Genomic DNA, 16,700 nt, shown 5'->3' on the forward strand with positions numbered 1-16,700 from the left:
CGGAGGGGGTGGAGCCGAACATGAGGATTTCAGTATTGTCAGAATTGAGTTTGACACTGTCTCTGGCTTGCACAGACCCAATACATCTAGGACACTGCCTTACAACTGCCTTACAAAATTCTTCTATATCCCTATTCAAGTCACATGTTCTGGTTTACATGCAGATGTTGCACTATGTCAGGAATGTTCACACAAGGAGCTCAGTTGGAAGTGAATTCCTTTTTGATTCAAATGGAGACTCACCACCACTTATCGAGTTGTTTTATTGGCACATGACATCCAGCGACACCAGCAGTTTTTTGAAAGTGGGAATCTACAACGGCAGAGCTTCAAGAGGCTTAAAGCTAGTCGTTAATGAAAGCGCCATTCAATGGGGTGGAAAATATCAAGGGGTGAGTATGATTTTAATGTTCTTCATATTGAAAACTGTACTTATGATCTGTCTATAGGACACTTGTCTTAGATGATAGAACACATTATTTGCCTGTTTCTCAAACTGCAATTTGAGAACTGCAGACTTACTACTAATCGGGATGGTATTAGGGAGGAGTAAGACAGGTTTTAGGGAGGGGCAGGGAGGAGTTTAGGGAGGGTTGCCATCCACTCATACAAGAGCAGGCCAATTGCACTAGTCTGAAGGTGTAAACATGCAACTTTGTAGTAAGGGTACACTCAGAGTCTCAGACTATCGAAAGTAGTAAAAACTACAAAGTGTAAACTTACTTAATAGAATAACTTACCTAAGAATTAAGGTAAAGAACAGAACTTTTTATTTGATTGTTAATCTTTGTCAGCAAAATGCATCTGTGAATGAATGCACATAGTGCTGAGATCTGGGTTTACTCTCAAAGTCAGGGGTTCAAATCTTGGTATGTTCTCTCAGCCCTCAATTATGTCCTAAGGAAGATCATTACGTTAATCCCACCAAGCAGAGTAACACTAACATGTTTGGGCATCTTATTAATGTAATCGAATCAAAACAATGATGCATTAAGTTAATCTTCTGATGCTGCTTTTTTCCTACTGGTACTGCAAACCAATCATCTTATATGATTCATGCGATGAATATTCTAAAGAACCAAATAACACTTGTTCATCATTGAGAGGTTATTTTATTCGAGGCAGAACAAGGCCTTACACAATACAAGGTGCACACTTGATCATTCTGCTGTTCAGGCTATCACAACATCAGCTCTAAGTTATCCAGTATGGCGAAAGATATAACTACTTTCCCTTGCTGTGATTTCTCTTCCTTTAGGGTGGCAGACTCTCTCTTTGATTGAATCGAGTACCTGTCTTATTTTGATCCTCATAAAATAAAAAAAAACACTTCTTGCAACATGTGACAGTGCACCTCCTTTATCTTTTGATATTCTCATGCCAGAATGACAATCTGCAGTACCAGTGTTGCCATTTCCTTCTCCTACAGGCAACCTAAGAACTTCAGTAAGCCTATCTGCTGCCTTCTCTTTAGTCACCCAGAAAAAAACTCGTCCCAGGAGATGCTCATTTTTGCAAACCGTTTAACCCCCCCTTTTTTAAGTATGGACCTAGAGACCCCATCCTTTTCACAAAGTATCACCCAGTTCCTAAGTAGAATTGGTGGAGTCCATTTTATTTGAGTAAGCCCGGACACTTACCTGGCAAGTGTTCCATGTACGGGCCATCTAGTACTCTTCTTGCTGCTGCACCAACCAACTACCTCTAAATTTACTTCCTGTCTTCCCTTACCTACAGCCGCCAGATTCCTCAAACCCTTTCTCATTGTAGTCTATAGTATTGTTAGAAATTGGGTCTTTGGCTGACCCCTTTTCAAGCAAGGACCCTTACTCTAGTCAGGGTAAAAGAGAATCACCCTCAGCTAACCCCTGCTTACCCCCTTGGTAGCTTGGCAGAGTAGTAGGCTTAACTTCAGAGTGCTAGGTGTAAAGTATTTGTACCAACACACACAGTAAGTCAATGAAAACACTATAAAATGACACAACACCAGTTTAGAAAAAAAGCAAATATTTATGCAAACAAGACCAAAATGACAAAAATCCACAATACATAAGTCAAGTTATCAATTAAAAAGCAAAAAGAGTATTTATGTAGTTTAAAACACACACTAACACTGTTAGCATGAAAATGTACCTTGGGTGCGTCAGAAATAACCCTACACAGGCGAGTGTGCATCAAAAAGGGCTAGCGATGCGTTGATTTCACTCACGAGTAAGACCTTGTGTTGTTTCTCCTTTCATCGGGTCTGGTCATGTCGTTTCTTCTCTCCGCAGGACAGCGATGCGTCGATCCGGTCAGCACTCTCAGGTCCGGGCAGGCCTTGTGTTGTTTGTACATGCCCAGGGGTGTTTGCGTCAGAAATCCAGTCGCACAATGATCTAAAAACCACACAGTGCGGGTTGTGAAATCCCAACCTCAGTCAGCGATGCTGCACGTAGTTTCTCCAGCTCTGTGCATAGATTCTTCGGTCGCGTTTCCAGCGAGCGTTGCTTTTCAGCAGCAGAGATGGTGGTGCGTCATTTCTTCAGCCGCAGATTGGAGTTGCGTCAATCTTTTACCCGCACAGCGCTCTGTGCGTGGATTTCTTCCTTCTAGGCTGCCAGCTTCTCCTTTCAGGGTTCCAGGAAGTGGGTGGGCACCACAGGGCAGAGTAGGAGTCTCTCCAGAGACTCCATGTGCTGGCAGTGAGAAGTCTTTGCTGTCCCTGAGACTTCAAACAACAGGAGGCAAGCTCTAAATCAAGGAGATCTTCACAAGATGGAAGCCACACAAAGTCCAGTCTTTGCCCCCTTACTCTGGAAGAAGCAGCAACTGCTAGATAGCTCCACAAAGCACAGTCACAGACAGGGCAGCTCTTCTTCCTCAGGTCTTCAGCTCTTCTCCAGCCAGAGGTTCCTCTGGATTTCCAGAAGTGTTCTAAAGTCTGTGGTTTTGGGTGCCCTTCTTATACCCAATTTCTCCTTTGTACTAGGCCTACTTCAAAGTAAAATCTCTTTTGAATGTGAAATCCTGCCTTGCCTAGGCCCGGCCCCAGGCACTCACAAGGGGGTTGGAGACTGCACTGTGTGAGGGCAGGCACAGCCCATCCAGGTGTGAGTGACCACTCCTCCCCTCCCTTCCAGGACAGATGGCTCATCAGGATATGCAGGCTACACCACAGCTCCCTTTGTGTCACTGTCTAGTGTAAGGTGCAGCCAGCCCAACTTTCAAACTGACCCAGACAGGGAATCAACAAACAGGCAGAGTGACAGAAATGGTATAAGCAAGAAAATGCTCACTTTCTAAAAGTGGCATTTTCAATCACACAATCTTAAAATCAACTTTACCAAAAGATGTATTTTTAAATTGTGAGCTCAGAGACCCCAAACTCCACATGTCCATCCGCTCCCAGTGGGAATCTACACTTTAATCAGATTTAAAGTTAACCTATGAGAGGGACAGGCCTTGCAACAGTGGAAAACATATTTAGCAATATTTCATGTCAGGACATATAAAACGCATTATTATATGTCCTACCTTAACCATACACTGCACCCTGCCCTTGGGGCTACCTAGGGCCTACCTTAGGGGTGTCTGACATGTAAGAAAAGGAAAAGTGTAAGCCTAGCAAGTGGGTACACTTGCCAAGTCGAATTCACAGTTAAAACTGCATACACAGACACTGCAGTGGCAGGTCTGAGACATGATTACAGAGCTACTTGTGTGAGTGGCACAACCAGTGCTGCAGGCCCACTAGTAGCATTTGATTTACAGGCCCTGGCACCTCTAGTGCACTCTACTAGGGACTTACTAGTAAATCAAATATGCCAATCATGGATAAGCCACTTACATACACATTTTGTAAAGAAGCACTTGCACTTTAGGACTGGTTAGCAGTGGTAAAATGCCCAGAGTAACAAAAACAGAAAAATCAGAGTCCAGCACACATCAACAACCTGGGAAACAAAGGCAAAAAGTTAAGGGAGACCACACCAAGGATGAAAAGTCTAACAAGTATTTTCGTTCTTAACATGTGCAATCTGTGCCATCCACAATTTATTATCAGAAAATACCTTCAAATTATCTTTCTCAGTTCTACCTCTAAGACTGACATCAAGTTATAGTAGCCCATGATTATTGCGAGAAAGAAAAGCCCTTCTTTAACCTCTGCAAACTTAGCAAATTCAGCAATAACTGTGATGAACTTATGTCCCCATTTCTCGAATCTAGATTGTTAATATCTTTACATGAATAGCCCAACTCTTTTCCCTGCAATTGCTTTTGGTATGGACTTTGACCACAATGATGTGACCCCACATCCGCAGTCAGTCTTCTGATCTCTCACGACACTTTGAAATGACACAAAGGTTACATACTCCATCCACACATGTCTAAACATTGTCTCTTATAGGACTGTCTGAAGGCAGGCTTGTCTGATCAAAGATTTGTGTCCGGTTCCACCCATTGCATGCATTTTTCCTGTACCTCATGGCCTAGACTCCTCGTGATACCTTAATAACCCCATAACATCAAAGTGGGTTTGCCTTATCTACTTGCATGCATTTAGATGTTGGCATACTGCTATCACTTTATTATTCTTAGATAGCACTTGTGGAACATGTCAAGCTTTTAATTTCTATATAGGCGTGGAACCCTCAGGCTCTTTACCAATTACCTCTCTTCTTCGTTAGAACATTCTTTTTTCTCCTCACTTTTTTGCTCATTGTGCAGGATTTAAATAAATTCATAAACTCCCCAACAACTGTAAAGATTTTTGCAGCCATCAGGTACAAACCTAGACTTTTCATATGGCCCATGTGAGGCAATGTCTGGCTTGATCCATACATATCTTTTTATCTGAGAATCTTCAAAGTCACCTAATAAGGTCTTACATATTACCTGTCTTTTTTCTATTTCATACCTCTCAATAATAATGTTTCCTATTCCAACTCTCTTACTAGTAATTCCTATCTTTCTGCCTTCCCTGCATTCTCCAACCTGCAAAGGACTATGGGCCAGATGTAGGAAAGTCCCAAATTGCGACTTGCAATTTGCGAGTCCCTGCGACTCGCAAAATGCAAGTCGCAATTTGGGATGCAGAAAGGTGTCTCAGACACCTTCTGCGAGTCGCTATGTGGTCGCAAAAAACCACCTTGTTAATATTAATGAGGTGGGTCGCAATTTGCGACCCCATAGCGACTCAGGGCACTCACCGGGATAGAGGCCTGCTGGGAACAGCAGACTTCCATGTCCGTGACGGCTTTTAAATAAAGCAGTTTTTTTTTTCAAAGTGCAACCCATTTGACCCAAAAACCTTTTGTTTGGGTATTTTTCAGGGCAGGTAGTGGTCCATTGGACCACTGCACCACTACCTGCCCTGAAAAATTATTTTTTGGTCCATTCACAAAGGGGAACCTTCCCGTTTGCGACTGGGTTACCATCCACTTCAAGTGGATGGTAACTACGAGTCCATTTGCGACCGCTTTCGCTGTCGCAAATGGAATTGCATACCACTACGACTCGCAAATAGGAAGGGAACACCCCTTCCTATTTGCGACTCGGAAATGCATTTTGCGAGTCGGTTCCGACTCGCAAAATGCATTTCTACGTAGCAAAGACGCATTTGCGACTCGCAAACGGCGATTTTCGCCGTTTGCGACTAGCAAAGTCATTGCTACATCTGGCCCTATATCCTGTGCTACATTTCATCCACTCTGTATCCTTTATTTATCCAATGTCTACACCACAGTTTCTGGTGCCTTCTTGTATCCTCTTCTTGTTCACTTTTTTATTCTCTTTTTCTTCCTTCCTTTCTCTGTCCACCTTTGTACCCTCTTTTCTGTGACATGTGTGTCTAGCTGGACTCTCTTATTATTTTGTTGAAGCCCCCATCAATTATCTCTTGCCTCTCGACCCTCTGCCTGCTTCCTTCTAATAATTCAATCTGTTTATGATTCCTCATCTCCCCACAGCCTCAAACAACCTTTCATCACTGGAGGTTTGGGATTTAATTAATCTACGGTGATGGAGACTAGAGTAAAGCAGTAGCTAGCCACAGTGGAAGGACATGGGAAAGGTCTGCCAAGTGATTTGGAGCATGTAGACAAGTGGAAAGTGCAAGATGCAAGGGAAAACAGAGATGGCTGTGTAACCCTGTAAGACATTTAAGTTGGTTGAAAGATGAAAGACGAACAATGAGCTATTCTAATATTTGTAAGGGGGTGCCTGGAAGTCTTTGAAGTGATATAGTGTTTGAGAGATAATTTGCAAGTGACATTTGAGCTACTTATGAGATACTGCACACACCACCATTCCCATACAAAATCTAATTCTACCATGTTTTATCTGAGGTGCTCGAGTAAACAAGTGATAAACCACCACAATACCATTGTTAGGACAGCCACAGGGTTGCCTTCTGCAATACAGTCTTTTTGACAAACTCCTCACACTCCCAAGTTTCAAATTAATAGTGCATAGCTAATTCATAAACAAGCCAAAATATCTCAATCAATGATCGAGTAAGATTCAAGATGATCCAAAGTTGAGGTTAAAAACAGTTCCTTTATTCGAAGAGTAATTTAAACACAAAAGTTGATTTTGGCCTGTAGAAAACTTTTCCAGTCCTTTTCAGCCAAATTGCTAGATGTAAGTGTGAATATAAACATTGGCAGGAGGAAGAAGTGGTTGTTTGTTTAGTTGCACAATTGATGAAATAGAGGGAATTGAGGAAGTCGACGCTGGAAAGAAAGAATACTGGGATAGTGTAGCACAGGAAAGAAAAGTAGGAGATAAATGTTTGGAGAGGAAGAGAAGAACAACTTCATGGAATATTTGATGATGGCAAGATGGGTCTCCAACATAACTTTGAGGAGAGGGCCGAGGAACCCCTCAGTCCTGTACTCCTTGTTATCAGAGAAGTTATTCTGAAGACCTAATAGTTCTGTAGTTGTGATGGACTGAGGTTTACACCAAGCTTCACTAACTGAGGTGTGCACCAGTGGTGTAAAGTTCTGAAAAGGTCCAGAATAATATATATATTTATTTAGTCCCACAGTACAAGAGGAAAAAAAAAATTCTCTCAAAAGCTTTACTCTGTCTCACCATCACCCTATACCGCTATCAACCTATCCTCTATCTCCACTCTCTGACTCCTCCCACACCCATTCCATACCAGAATGATCTCCAAAATAACTCTTCCTAGACTCTTCCTTCCTCTACCCCTCCTGGCTCACCCCAGACGTCAGTTTACTACTATGATCTCCCAAACAATCCTACAAAATTCTCCCTCATGTATCTCTCCTTTGACTCATCCCAAACCTCATTTTACTACTACGATCCCCCTAATCCCTCTCTACAAACTCTTCCCTCCTCCATCTCTACTTTACTCACCACTAACCTCATTTAACTACAATGATCTCCCAATTAACACTTCTGTATTCTTCCCTCCTCTATCCCTCCATTATTCTACTCAATCCAACTAACAGACTCACATGTCCTCCGCTCAAATTAACTCATACCTACCTATACTAATACTTCACTCATATTTCCCGATAGTAATCATCCACTAATCCTTTTGGGTTCCAGAATAGTGTGCTACTCACCGAAAAGCGCTTCAATGCCTCATCAGGGGTAGTAAGCACTATATAAATACAATTAGAATATGTTCAATGCACTGATTCCTACATGGTTTAACCTCTAATCATTCTAGGTTCCTCTGTCTGTCTGCAGTAATAGCTGTTCTCCAGGGTACCGGAAGTCTGCTATGATAGGGCGGCAGGTATGCTGTTTCTTCTGTGTGCCTTGCCTTGATGGGAGCATCGCCAACCAAACAGGTGGGTTCAGTGGCATGGGAAAGTATTCCACTGTGCAAAGGCATTCAGACACAGTTTACAATATATGCATTTGAATTTTAACACTTTGTATCAATAAATTCGTTGAACATCACCTACAGCAAAATTGGATCCCCGCCCTCATCAGGTACCGAATGTAACTGCATCAGACATGAGAAGAATTAAAAGTTAACATTATACTTTCAGACCAACCTCTGGGATGCAAATCTAATTCTGCGTGGACCGAGATTGGAAAGAGGGTTACGGAGAAAAACGGGGATCAATAAAAGTAAAATTACAAACAGGCATTTACAGGGATAAATGTTCTCATGTATGGCAAATCTTAAGGTTCATCATAATAGGGAATTGATTACATGGGCAGAAGAGCTTTTTGCGATTTTGAATAGCTGCCTTATCTATTCAGTGTGTTTCCAGAACTGTGTTATTTGGCTGGTGCTGGTCGAAAAACCTTTGAGAGTGACCCTTCTGCCCAAAGTGAATATGCATGAAAAAGTATTAGCAAAATCAGCAAGTGCTATACCATAAAGTGCTTCTTCACAGCCTGTACAGTATAATCTTCTCATATAAAGAGGCCACACAGAAAGATTGGCGAGGCGCTGTGCTCCCCGGACTCCTGGGTGTGCGTAATAATTGTTTACATTTCAAGGACAGGATTACCCTAGAACACAGCGTGGAAGAATCTTCACTTCAACTGTCTGTTGGTTTCTTGTTTTCCTTTTTCCGAGTTATGAAAGGTTTCAGAACATTTCCTTCACGCAAGTCCATCATCACTCACCAAGATTTTACCGTAATCCAAAGCAGAATGTTTCAATAGTTTTTTTCCAAGTTATTTGAAATGTATTCACAGGACCAGTGTGGGTCACACAAACCTACACAAAAAAACGCCATGTACCAGGCGACCAGCCCAGCCTTCATCAGCCTTTTAGAGGTGATAAAGAAACCAGAAACCGAAATATTTTAAAATAATTTTATGTATTTTTCTTCTGTTACAGAAAACGTAACTCTAGTCCCCAGTAATGTGTTCTAAACTAACGACTGAGGGCCTCAATTAGGGTAGAATGAGCTGGCCTCACCATTGGAAAAATCATTCTGCCCCCTCCCCCCTCCTCCCCCTACCAGCAGCAGCAAAACGTTTACTATAAAACGATAATAAACTATTTTATTATCGTTTTACCATAAAAAGATTGGGGCCATGGGGCTATGACGAGCATGAAGGGGTAGTGCTGTGTACTCTATGCTCATGTATGTTTGGCTGCCTGTCTCGGGCCGGCCAAACACACATGCACATTGGGCTCTCTCCAACCAAGCAACGAAGGCACTGCGTTCCTGGGTTGGAGGAAAAAGGCAAAGTCTTTCACTCTGCCCTGGCTGGGCACTCTGTCCAATCCAAATGCTGCTTTCATGCTGCCAGCACCATAGCATAGACATATTTTTCTTAACAAGTGAAGAATCTCCATTTAGTGACTGAAAAAACTCTTTCAAAGTGAACAAATGATAAGCCTTTGGTCAAAACAGAGATTTCTGTAGCTGAAAGCACATGACTTAAATGACATGACATAAATTAAAAATGGGGACTGTCATCCTATCTGTTGGTAATCACAAAGTTTGTATTTGTACCAAGTTTAGTATTTCTTGGAGGAGGACCACGATGTATTGTTGCACTGCTAGTCTCCATCTGACTCTCTTTCTCTCTCTCTCTGTTTTTCTCACTACCCTGGATTCTCTGAAAAATAGCTGATTATAGATTTGGGTAACAGTGGGCCTTGTGCTGGGACCTTCATAAGAGTCTTCTGCTCAGCTCACAGAACTTTGGACCTGTCAGCCTTATCATAAACATCTTACCTTCCTCCTCAATTTTTGCTTAACTCATGTTGCTGGCCTTAGAACTCTGTGCACTTTACCCCTACTAAACAGTGCCAAAGTGGATGTGCTCAACATGGTAACATTGTTTTAGCCCCACTTGTCATAGTGTCACATTTACTTTACTTATAAGTCCCTAGTAAATTTGTACGATGTGTACCCAGAGCTTGTAAATTATATTTTACTAGTGAGCCTGCAGCACTGATTGTGCCACCAACTTCAGTAGCACTTTAAAAATGTCTCAGGTCTGCCATTGCAACCTGAGTGTGCAGTTTGTCACTGGCATTTTCACCTGGCAAATTAAACCTTTTTCCATGACCAAACCTTCATTTTAATCCATATATGTCACCCATAGAGTAGGCCCTGTATAGCCCAGAGGACAGGGTGCAGTGTACTTAAAAAGTGGGACAAATAATTTTAAGTTTAACCTGTCCTGGTAGTGAGAAGCCTGTACATTTGTTTTTCACTACTGCAAGGCCTACTCCGCCCATAAACTAACGTTGAAGTTACTTTATTACATTTGATACGCTGTAATTTTCAAATGGGTATAAGTGACCACTATATGATTGGAGTCTTTGTAATTGTAATGGAAAACCCAAACTTGTGGTGAAGTAGGATTTTAAATTACAATTTTGAAAATGGCACTTTTCCTGCCTTAGTGATTTAGTACCTGTATTCTGTACCTGGGTGATCTGATGGATGAATATGACTCCTCAACAGCCACACACAATAGGGAGCTTAGGTGTGCCTGGATAGGCCATCACTGGCAGGACCACTTGCACTTGAATAGGCTGTGTCCTGCTCTCATACAAAGGGCTGCAAACTCCCTGTAGTTAGTCTGGAACCAGGACAGGGAAGACAAGATGCACGAGCCTTCAACTGGAAAGCTCCAGAAGCTTCTCCCCCATTACAAAGGCACAACTGAGTTTAAATAGTAGACCTCAGACACCACCACTTCAGTATTCTTCTGGACCTGTGGATACTCTGCCAGGAAGGACTGCTGTATTGCTGTGCTGCTGAAAGTACTGCCACTCTGCTGCACTGCTGCCCTGCTGGACTCCTGAATTGCTGGACTGCAACCTTGCTCTGCTACCTTTTGCCTGCTGCCCTCTTGCCTTGGTAATAAGGACTGGACCTGCATCTCTTGCACTCAGAACAATAGAGTGTCCCCGAGGGCTAGTTGGCTGGCCTCCTGATCTGAAGCCTCAGGGATGCAACAGACTTCTCAGATGCTCTCTGTCATCTGTGGGTCTACCCTGCCAAAAGGTGCCACCCAGTCATGGATGTTTGGAAGTGGGCTTAAGGTGCTCTGCCAGCCTCTGTAGATCCAGCATAATTGGCGCATGACTTCTGCTGTGCAGCCCTGATCAGAACTGAGGCATCGTCATTACTGCATGAACCAGAGCTATTTTAAAGACCTGTATTGCATGCAGCCCATCACCAAATCAGAACCTCCGCTGCATGATGTATCCTCAGCGCAAGTTCTTGCATCCATCATGGACGACAGCCTCAACAGCAATGCTGAACTGCGTATGAGAGCTCCTCAGAACTGACACATCAACTTGACTGCACAATGCATCCTTGGTGTCTTATTTATCATCATCTGGATCCTCGACGACGACTCAGGTCCTCGCAATGCAGCCCCACTGCACCTAAGAAACACTTCAGCTTCAGCTATGTGATGTATCTTCGACATGAATCCTCAAAATGCTTTGCAAGTCAGGATTTAAGGTACTGTGCTCAGCATGCCTAAATGAGTCCCTGTAGCAGGCCTGCACTGTCTACCTGAACTTCTGACTTGGTCCCGGCACAACCAGATATCCACAGTTTGTGCTTTACACCTTTTGGCTCTATTTCAAAAAAAAAAAATTGAAATAGAATAGCTCTGGTTCTACTAATTTGTTTTTTTGTCATTTTGGCCTTGTATTATTTATTAAAAAATACTCTAATTTTCTAAACTGGTGTGGGATCTTTTTGTGGTGTGTTTTCACTATATTACTGTTTGAAGTGTTGAACTAATACTATACACATTGTCTCTGAGTTAGGCTAGATTGCTCTGTTCCAAGATACCTGAGGGTTGAGCAAAGGTTAATTTAGGGGTTGCTTGTGACTTCACTCTGAGAAGAATAGTGGTTTGCAGCCAGAGAAGGTTTTCACCCCGTCAACCAGTAACCCAATTTCTTACACAGAGATTTGCAAACTTTTGTTTCATGTTCTTCTCCCAATTTTTGGATGGTCTGATGTTCTGGTTCAGGGATTGCAGTTAGAAATAGCATGTGTCCATCAGGTAAGGATAAACATGTTTCTAATTCTGCATGTCTTTCTGAACTTTGTTATGTTTTTTATTTTGATAAATATTATTGACTATATGAAAATATCTTCTCAAGTTTTCTAAAGGTTTCCTGGTATATGTGATTCCATATGATTTAGAGATCTTTTCTCAAGATCAGTATTTGTTTCTTATTGTCGCTTACCACAATCTGTGGCAATTTCCAAGGCTCAACAATGTGTCTACATTTAGCCCACTTCCCTATTCCTAATATGGTACCTCCTAACATTGCCCTAAAGACATTATTCCAAACGTGGCAATACCACTAACCTCATAAGAATCATGTGCACACACACAAAATACTCCCTAGTCAAAGCACCAACTTCAATTGTTTGTACATGCTACTAATGTCTAGTCACCCAATACTGATTACCCAGAAATCTCCAACCTTATTTCTGACCATGAAAACAACATTTTATGCATCCTTGAATCCTGGCTTAATGGAAATGCCCAGCTATCATTGACTTATTAGTAACTCAAGGATAAAACTCACGGGTGCTAACAGACAAAGTAAGTTAGGAGGCAGCATAACAGTCAATCACAATACCACCAATAAATGCAGGTCTATAGCACAACAATTTATGACACATTTGAATGTTTCAAATGTCCTGTCTGTTAATCCTTACCCAACATTATCTACCTCTACACCATCTATTGGAAGCCCAAATCTAGAAACAATTTCACTGACCGGTTATCGGAAAATGCTACCTATAAATCACATCTGCCCTAAATATTTTACTAAGAGACTCAAATTTGGCAATACCAATTACAAGTTGTTTCTATTCTAGAAAACCTTTTATTACCCTACTATTTATACCAGAACTCCCATTAGGCCAGTTTCACGAGTTGTCTGTTAAATTCTGATATGTGCAGTAACTTATGTTACCGCCTTGTTAGAATTATGAGTCTTGTGACAAAAAAATTGCACCCCTTAGATTAATCAGCAGGTCGAACCTGCTGGTATTTGTCAGGCAAAACATGCCCGGTAGAAACTAGGTCATGCATATTTTGGTGCACTAAGCACCCAAGTCCACATGTTATTCCATATTAGGTGGTATTTACGGTACCCAATAAATTCCAACTTCACAGTCTGATTTTATTTGTATCTGGGGAGGGAGTTTGTTTTTGATCCTACCCTTGTTATTCTTAATAAATAGAAATACTATTAAGTTTACCTTGAGGTAATTGTAACAAACTGTGGATCCCTGTTCATGTCCTATAATCCCTTAAATAGAACTCCCTCAAGAAGATTTTGAATCTACCCTAGTGGAACAGATGATGCAAGTTGCCACAGGAATGTGGGTGAGGTTTCCTTATCCAGAAAGCATCTATTTCATTATAGGGCCTGGTATGTGGTAATCATTTATTGAGTGATCACACCTAGAGTGATATTGTGTATAAGCAGATAGGGCAGGTGATGATTCCCCTCTTTGCCTCTCAGTCTGCATTTGAGTTGTCTTATCGAGTATTGTGGTATGGAAAAAGTCACGGATGCTTTTGGCCTGTATGGCTTTTTTTTAGCTTTGAGTGGAAGTGCTGCTTACAAACAAGTGCTTACCAGCCATTGCCCTGCCCCTTTGATATGTTGCTGTCAGTTGTGGCTTCGCCTTCTATATCAGCATGTTTCCTAAACCCTTATGGAGTTGTGGTGAAAAGCAGGATGTCTCTGTTGCTATCATCTTACTAATGTACCTGTAAAGGTTTCTAGAGAGCCAATAACATGACACAACAGAAGAGAGCTGGACCTGTTCCAGGCATGGGTGTTTTCTGGGACTTCTCCTGAATTTACATACCTTCAATACTGCCCAGGAAAGAAAGGATACATAAATTAAAATCTGCTGACCTAGATCATGTTAGATCCCTAGGATATGACTCCCTTTAGTAGGCGTTCATGCTCCTTTGATAAGGATGAACGTTGGGGTATATTGCCTCAGTCCTAACACTAAACCCCCCACCTTCCTGAGGATGCCTGTGCAACCAGGATAGATCAGTCCAACGGATCGTTTATCTCCTTTGGCTAAAGGTAACAGAGGTATTTGTCTTCTTTCTGGGATTACTGAAGCCCCATTACTTCCCATTCTCCCTTTTATTCATTCACTGCTTTCCACTGGGTAAGTCTGGATTTAAGAGAGAGGTTAATAAGCTTGGCTATACAAACCTCTCAATTCCCAAGGCCTGCTGTCTTTCTCATAATCTTGCCACCAGTTTCGGCACCAGGGCTCCCCATGGAGTAGCAGTGCGGTTTACAAGTGGATGTGTTTATCATTATCATCAAGCTCACAATTTGGTAGTGCTGTCTATTCCTGACATGAAGTGCCTTGTTGGCCATGACACATGTAACAAGTTTGGCAAATATAAAACCTGCACCTACAAATACATTAGATGTGCAATACTGGGGGCCAAGATCCCTCAGTATTGTATGGTCAGTTCCAGGAGTGGTTCAGGACTAAATAAATGTATTCTTAGACAAGAGTAAATGTATTTTATGTACATATTCATAGCATATGTTAAATACATTCTCTACAAACCAGTTGTCAGGTGCATATACATATTTAAAAGTGGCTTTTACTAAATTAGCATCACATTGCTGTCTAAAAATTAATTTCTGTTGTCATCCTCAGATGCCTTGGAATGCATGAAGTGTCCAGAGGGCCATTGGACATTAGGTGAAAAGGTCCGATGTGTACCAAAGGTTATTGATTTTTTGTCCTACAAGGAACTACTCGGTTTCCTATTGTCTTTAACCTCCATCTTCTTCTTCCTCAATGCTACTGGAATTTTGTGTATTTTCATTAGGTATCAGCATAGACCAGTGGTGAGAGCTAACAACCTTCATCTCAGTTATATTCTTCTGGTTGCCCTCATGCTTTGCTTCCTCTGTCCCTTGGTTTTCCTTGGCCAGCCCAACAGAGTGACATGCATGCTCCGTCAGGTGATGTTTGGTGTATGCTTCTCACTTGCTGTTTCCTCTGTGATGGCTAAAACAATCATGGTGGTCATTGCATTTAGGGCTACCAAACCCAAAAGCAATTTCAGAAGATGGCTTGGATACAGGACTTCTTACACTATCATACTGAGCTGTACCGCTGTAGAACTGAGCCTTGGAATTATCTGGTTGGCAACGTCACCTCCTTTCCCAGAACTTAACAACAGTGCTGCCAGTTTGAAGATTGAAGCTGCCTGCAATGAGGGATCTATCCTGATGTTCTATTGCATGTTAGTATTTTTAGGATTTTTGGCATGTATAAGTTTTTGGATTGCTTTTCTGGCTCGAAATTTACCAAACAACTTCAATGAAGCCAAGTTCATCACCTTCAGCATGCTGGTGTTTGTCAGTGTCTGGCTCTGTTTTATCCCAGCTTATCTCAGCACAAAAGGAAAGTACATGGTAGCAGTAGAGATTTTTGCAATTTTGTCTTCTGGTGCTGGGCTTCTTTTTTGTATATTTGCACCCAAGGTTTACATTGTGTTTTTGAGACCAGAGACGAACACAAGGGATTTTTTAAAGAAAACATTAGCAAGACACATCTAAGCTGGTGAAATTAAGGCAAAGGCTTTTATTAGCTAAACTATTTGGACTGATAGATCTTAAATTCAAACTGTGATTGCTCAGATTCTCTTTGTGTGCATTTGTAGCATGGTCTGCGGCTGCTCTGGAAAATAAAGCGTTTAGTGCAGAAATAGTGTAAAGTATATAGAATTTCTCTATCGCTACTGCAAAGATGAGGTCGCCATTATGATACTGCAGTAGTGATTTTTGGATCATGCCGTCCTAATAATGTTGGAATTTCAAATTTGATAAACGTAACACGCTAGGTAGATGTCATTAATGAATACATTGATCCTCTAACCCATCTGTCTTCAGCTAAGAGAAATCTCCTTCGACATTAACTAGAGTTAATCTGTAATGTGTCATCTATCTTGTACAAAGTCACAATTATGTTTATTGTAAGAAACGTTACAAAGAAGATAAGAAGAAGGAATTAGTCACATTTACAAGTAATATCAGTTAATTATGGGAATCCTCACTGTAACAAAAAGATAGGTCAAAATGTACAAGATAAACAGAATAAAGTGAAATCCCTTATACATCGAAGATAGGTAAAACCGACACTCAATAATAAGTCAACTTTTTCAAAACTAGTTGTAAAGGTTTTGCAGCAGGACTTAACTCCATGATATAGAAAACAGTACTTCTAAGTTTCTGCACATCTGGTTCCCATGAGTTATTAAAACTTGCAAAGTCTGCAAAAATCTCTTGAATTGTTTTGATTGTGTCATTCTAATCTGCATTCACTGATCAAGAAAAGTAAGAAATGCAGACGAATTATGCTTTAATGAAAAGGATTTGCTGAGATTGTCATCCAAGTAGGATTTTTTAGGAGATTCACATCAGTCTATTAGGTAAATCTGTGTTCCTGAACCTTTGATATTCAGCATAATCTGCAGGTCACAAGCAGAGCATCAGCTGAGAGTTAAGTATTGTCTTAAAAACAAATTTAGAAGGGTACTTTGAGCAGTTTCTGCTTCGAGATGTCTTAAAACCGAGTCCAGATATTTTGACAAGGGATTTTTGAACGGGTTCTTCACATAAAAAAAAGAAATCGAGTACAAAACTGTTTTTTAAAAATGAACATCTTCATGCCGAATTTTGTTTCACTAGTCTGAGGCAAATAGAAAAT

General features: G+C 41.3%; 1 protein-coding gene across 1 annotated transcript; it reads left to right on the forward strand.

Moving 5' to 3' along the window:
* Positions 1-272: 272 nt before the first annotated feature.
* On the forward strand, positions 273-16,259 carry LOC138262363 (vomeronasal type-2 receptor 26-like). The gene is made up of 3 exons (XM_069212260.1): positions 273-392; positions 7,688-7,811; positions 14,640-16,259. The coding sequence occupies exons 1-3, from the start codon at positions 273-275 to the stop codon at positions 15,548-15,550; spliced, it is 1,155 nt and encodes a 384-aa protein (XP_069068361.1). The 3' UTR covers positions 15,551-16,259.
* The last annotated feature ends 441 nt before the right edge of the window (positions 16,260-16,700 follow it).

The sequence above is a fragment of the Pleurodeles waltl genome, chromosome 10 (genome assembly GCF_031143425.1).
Source record: "Pleurodeles waltl isolate 20211129_DDA chromosome 10, aPleWal1.hap1.20221129, whole genome shotgun sequence".
Classification (NCBI taxonomy): domain Eukaryota; kingdom Metazoa; phylum Chordata; class Amphibia; order Caudata; family Salamandridae; genus Pleurodeles; species Pleurodeles waltl.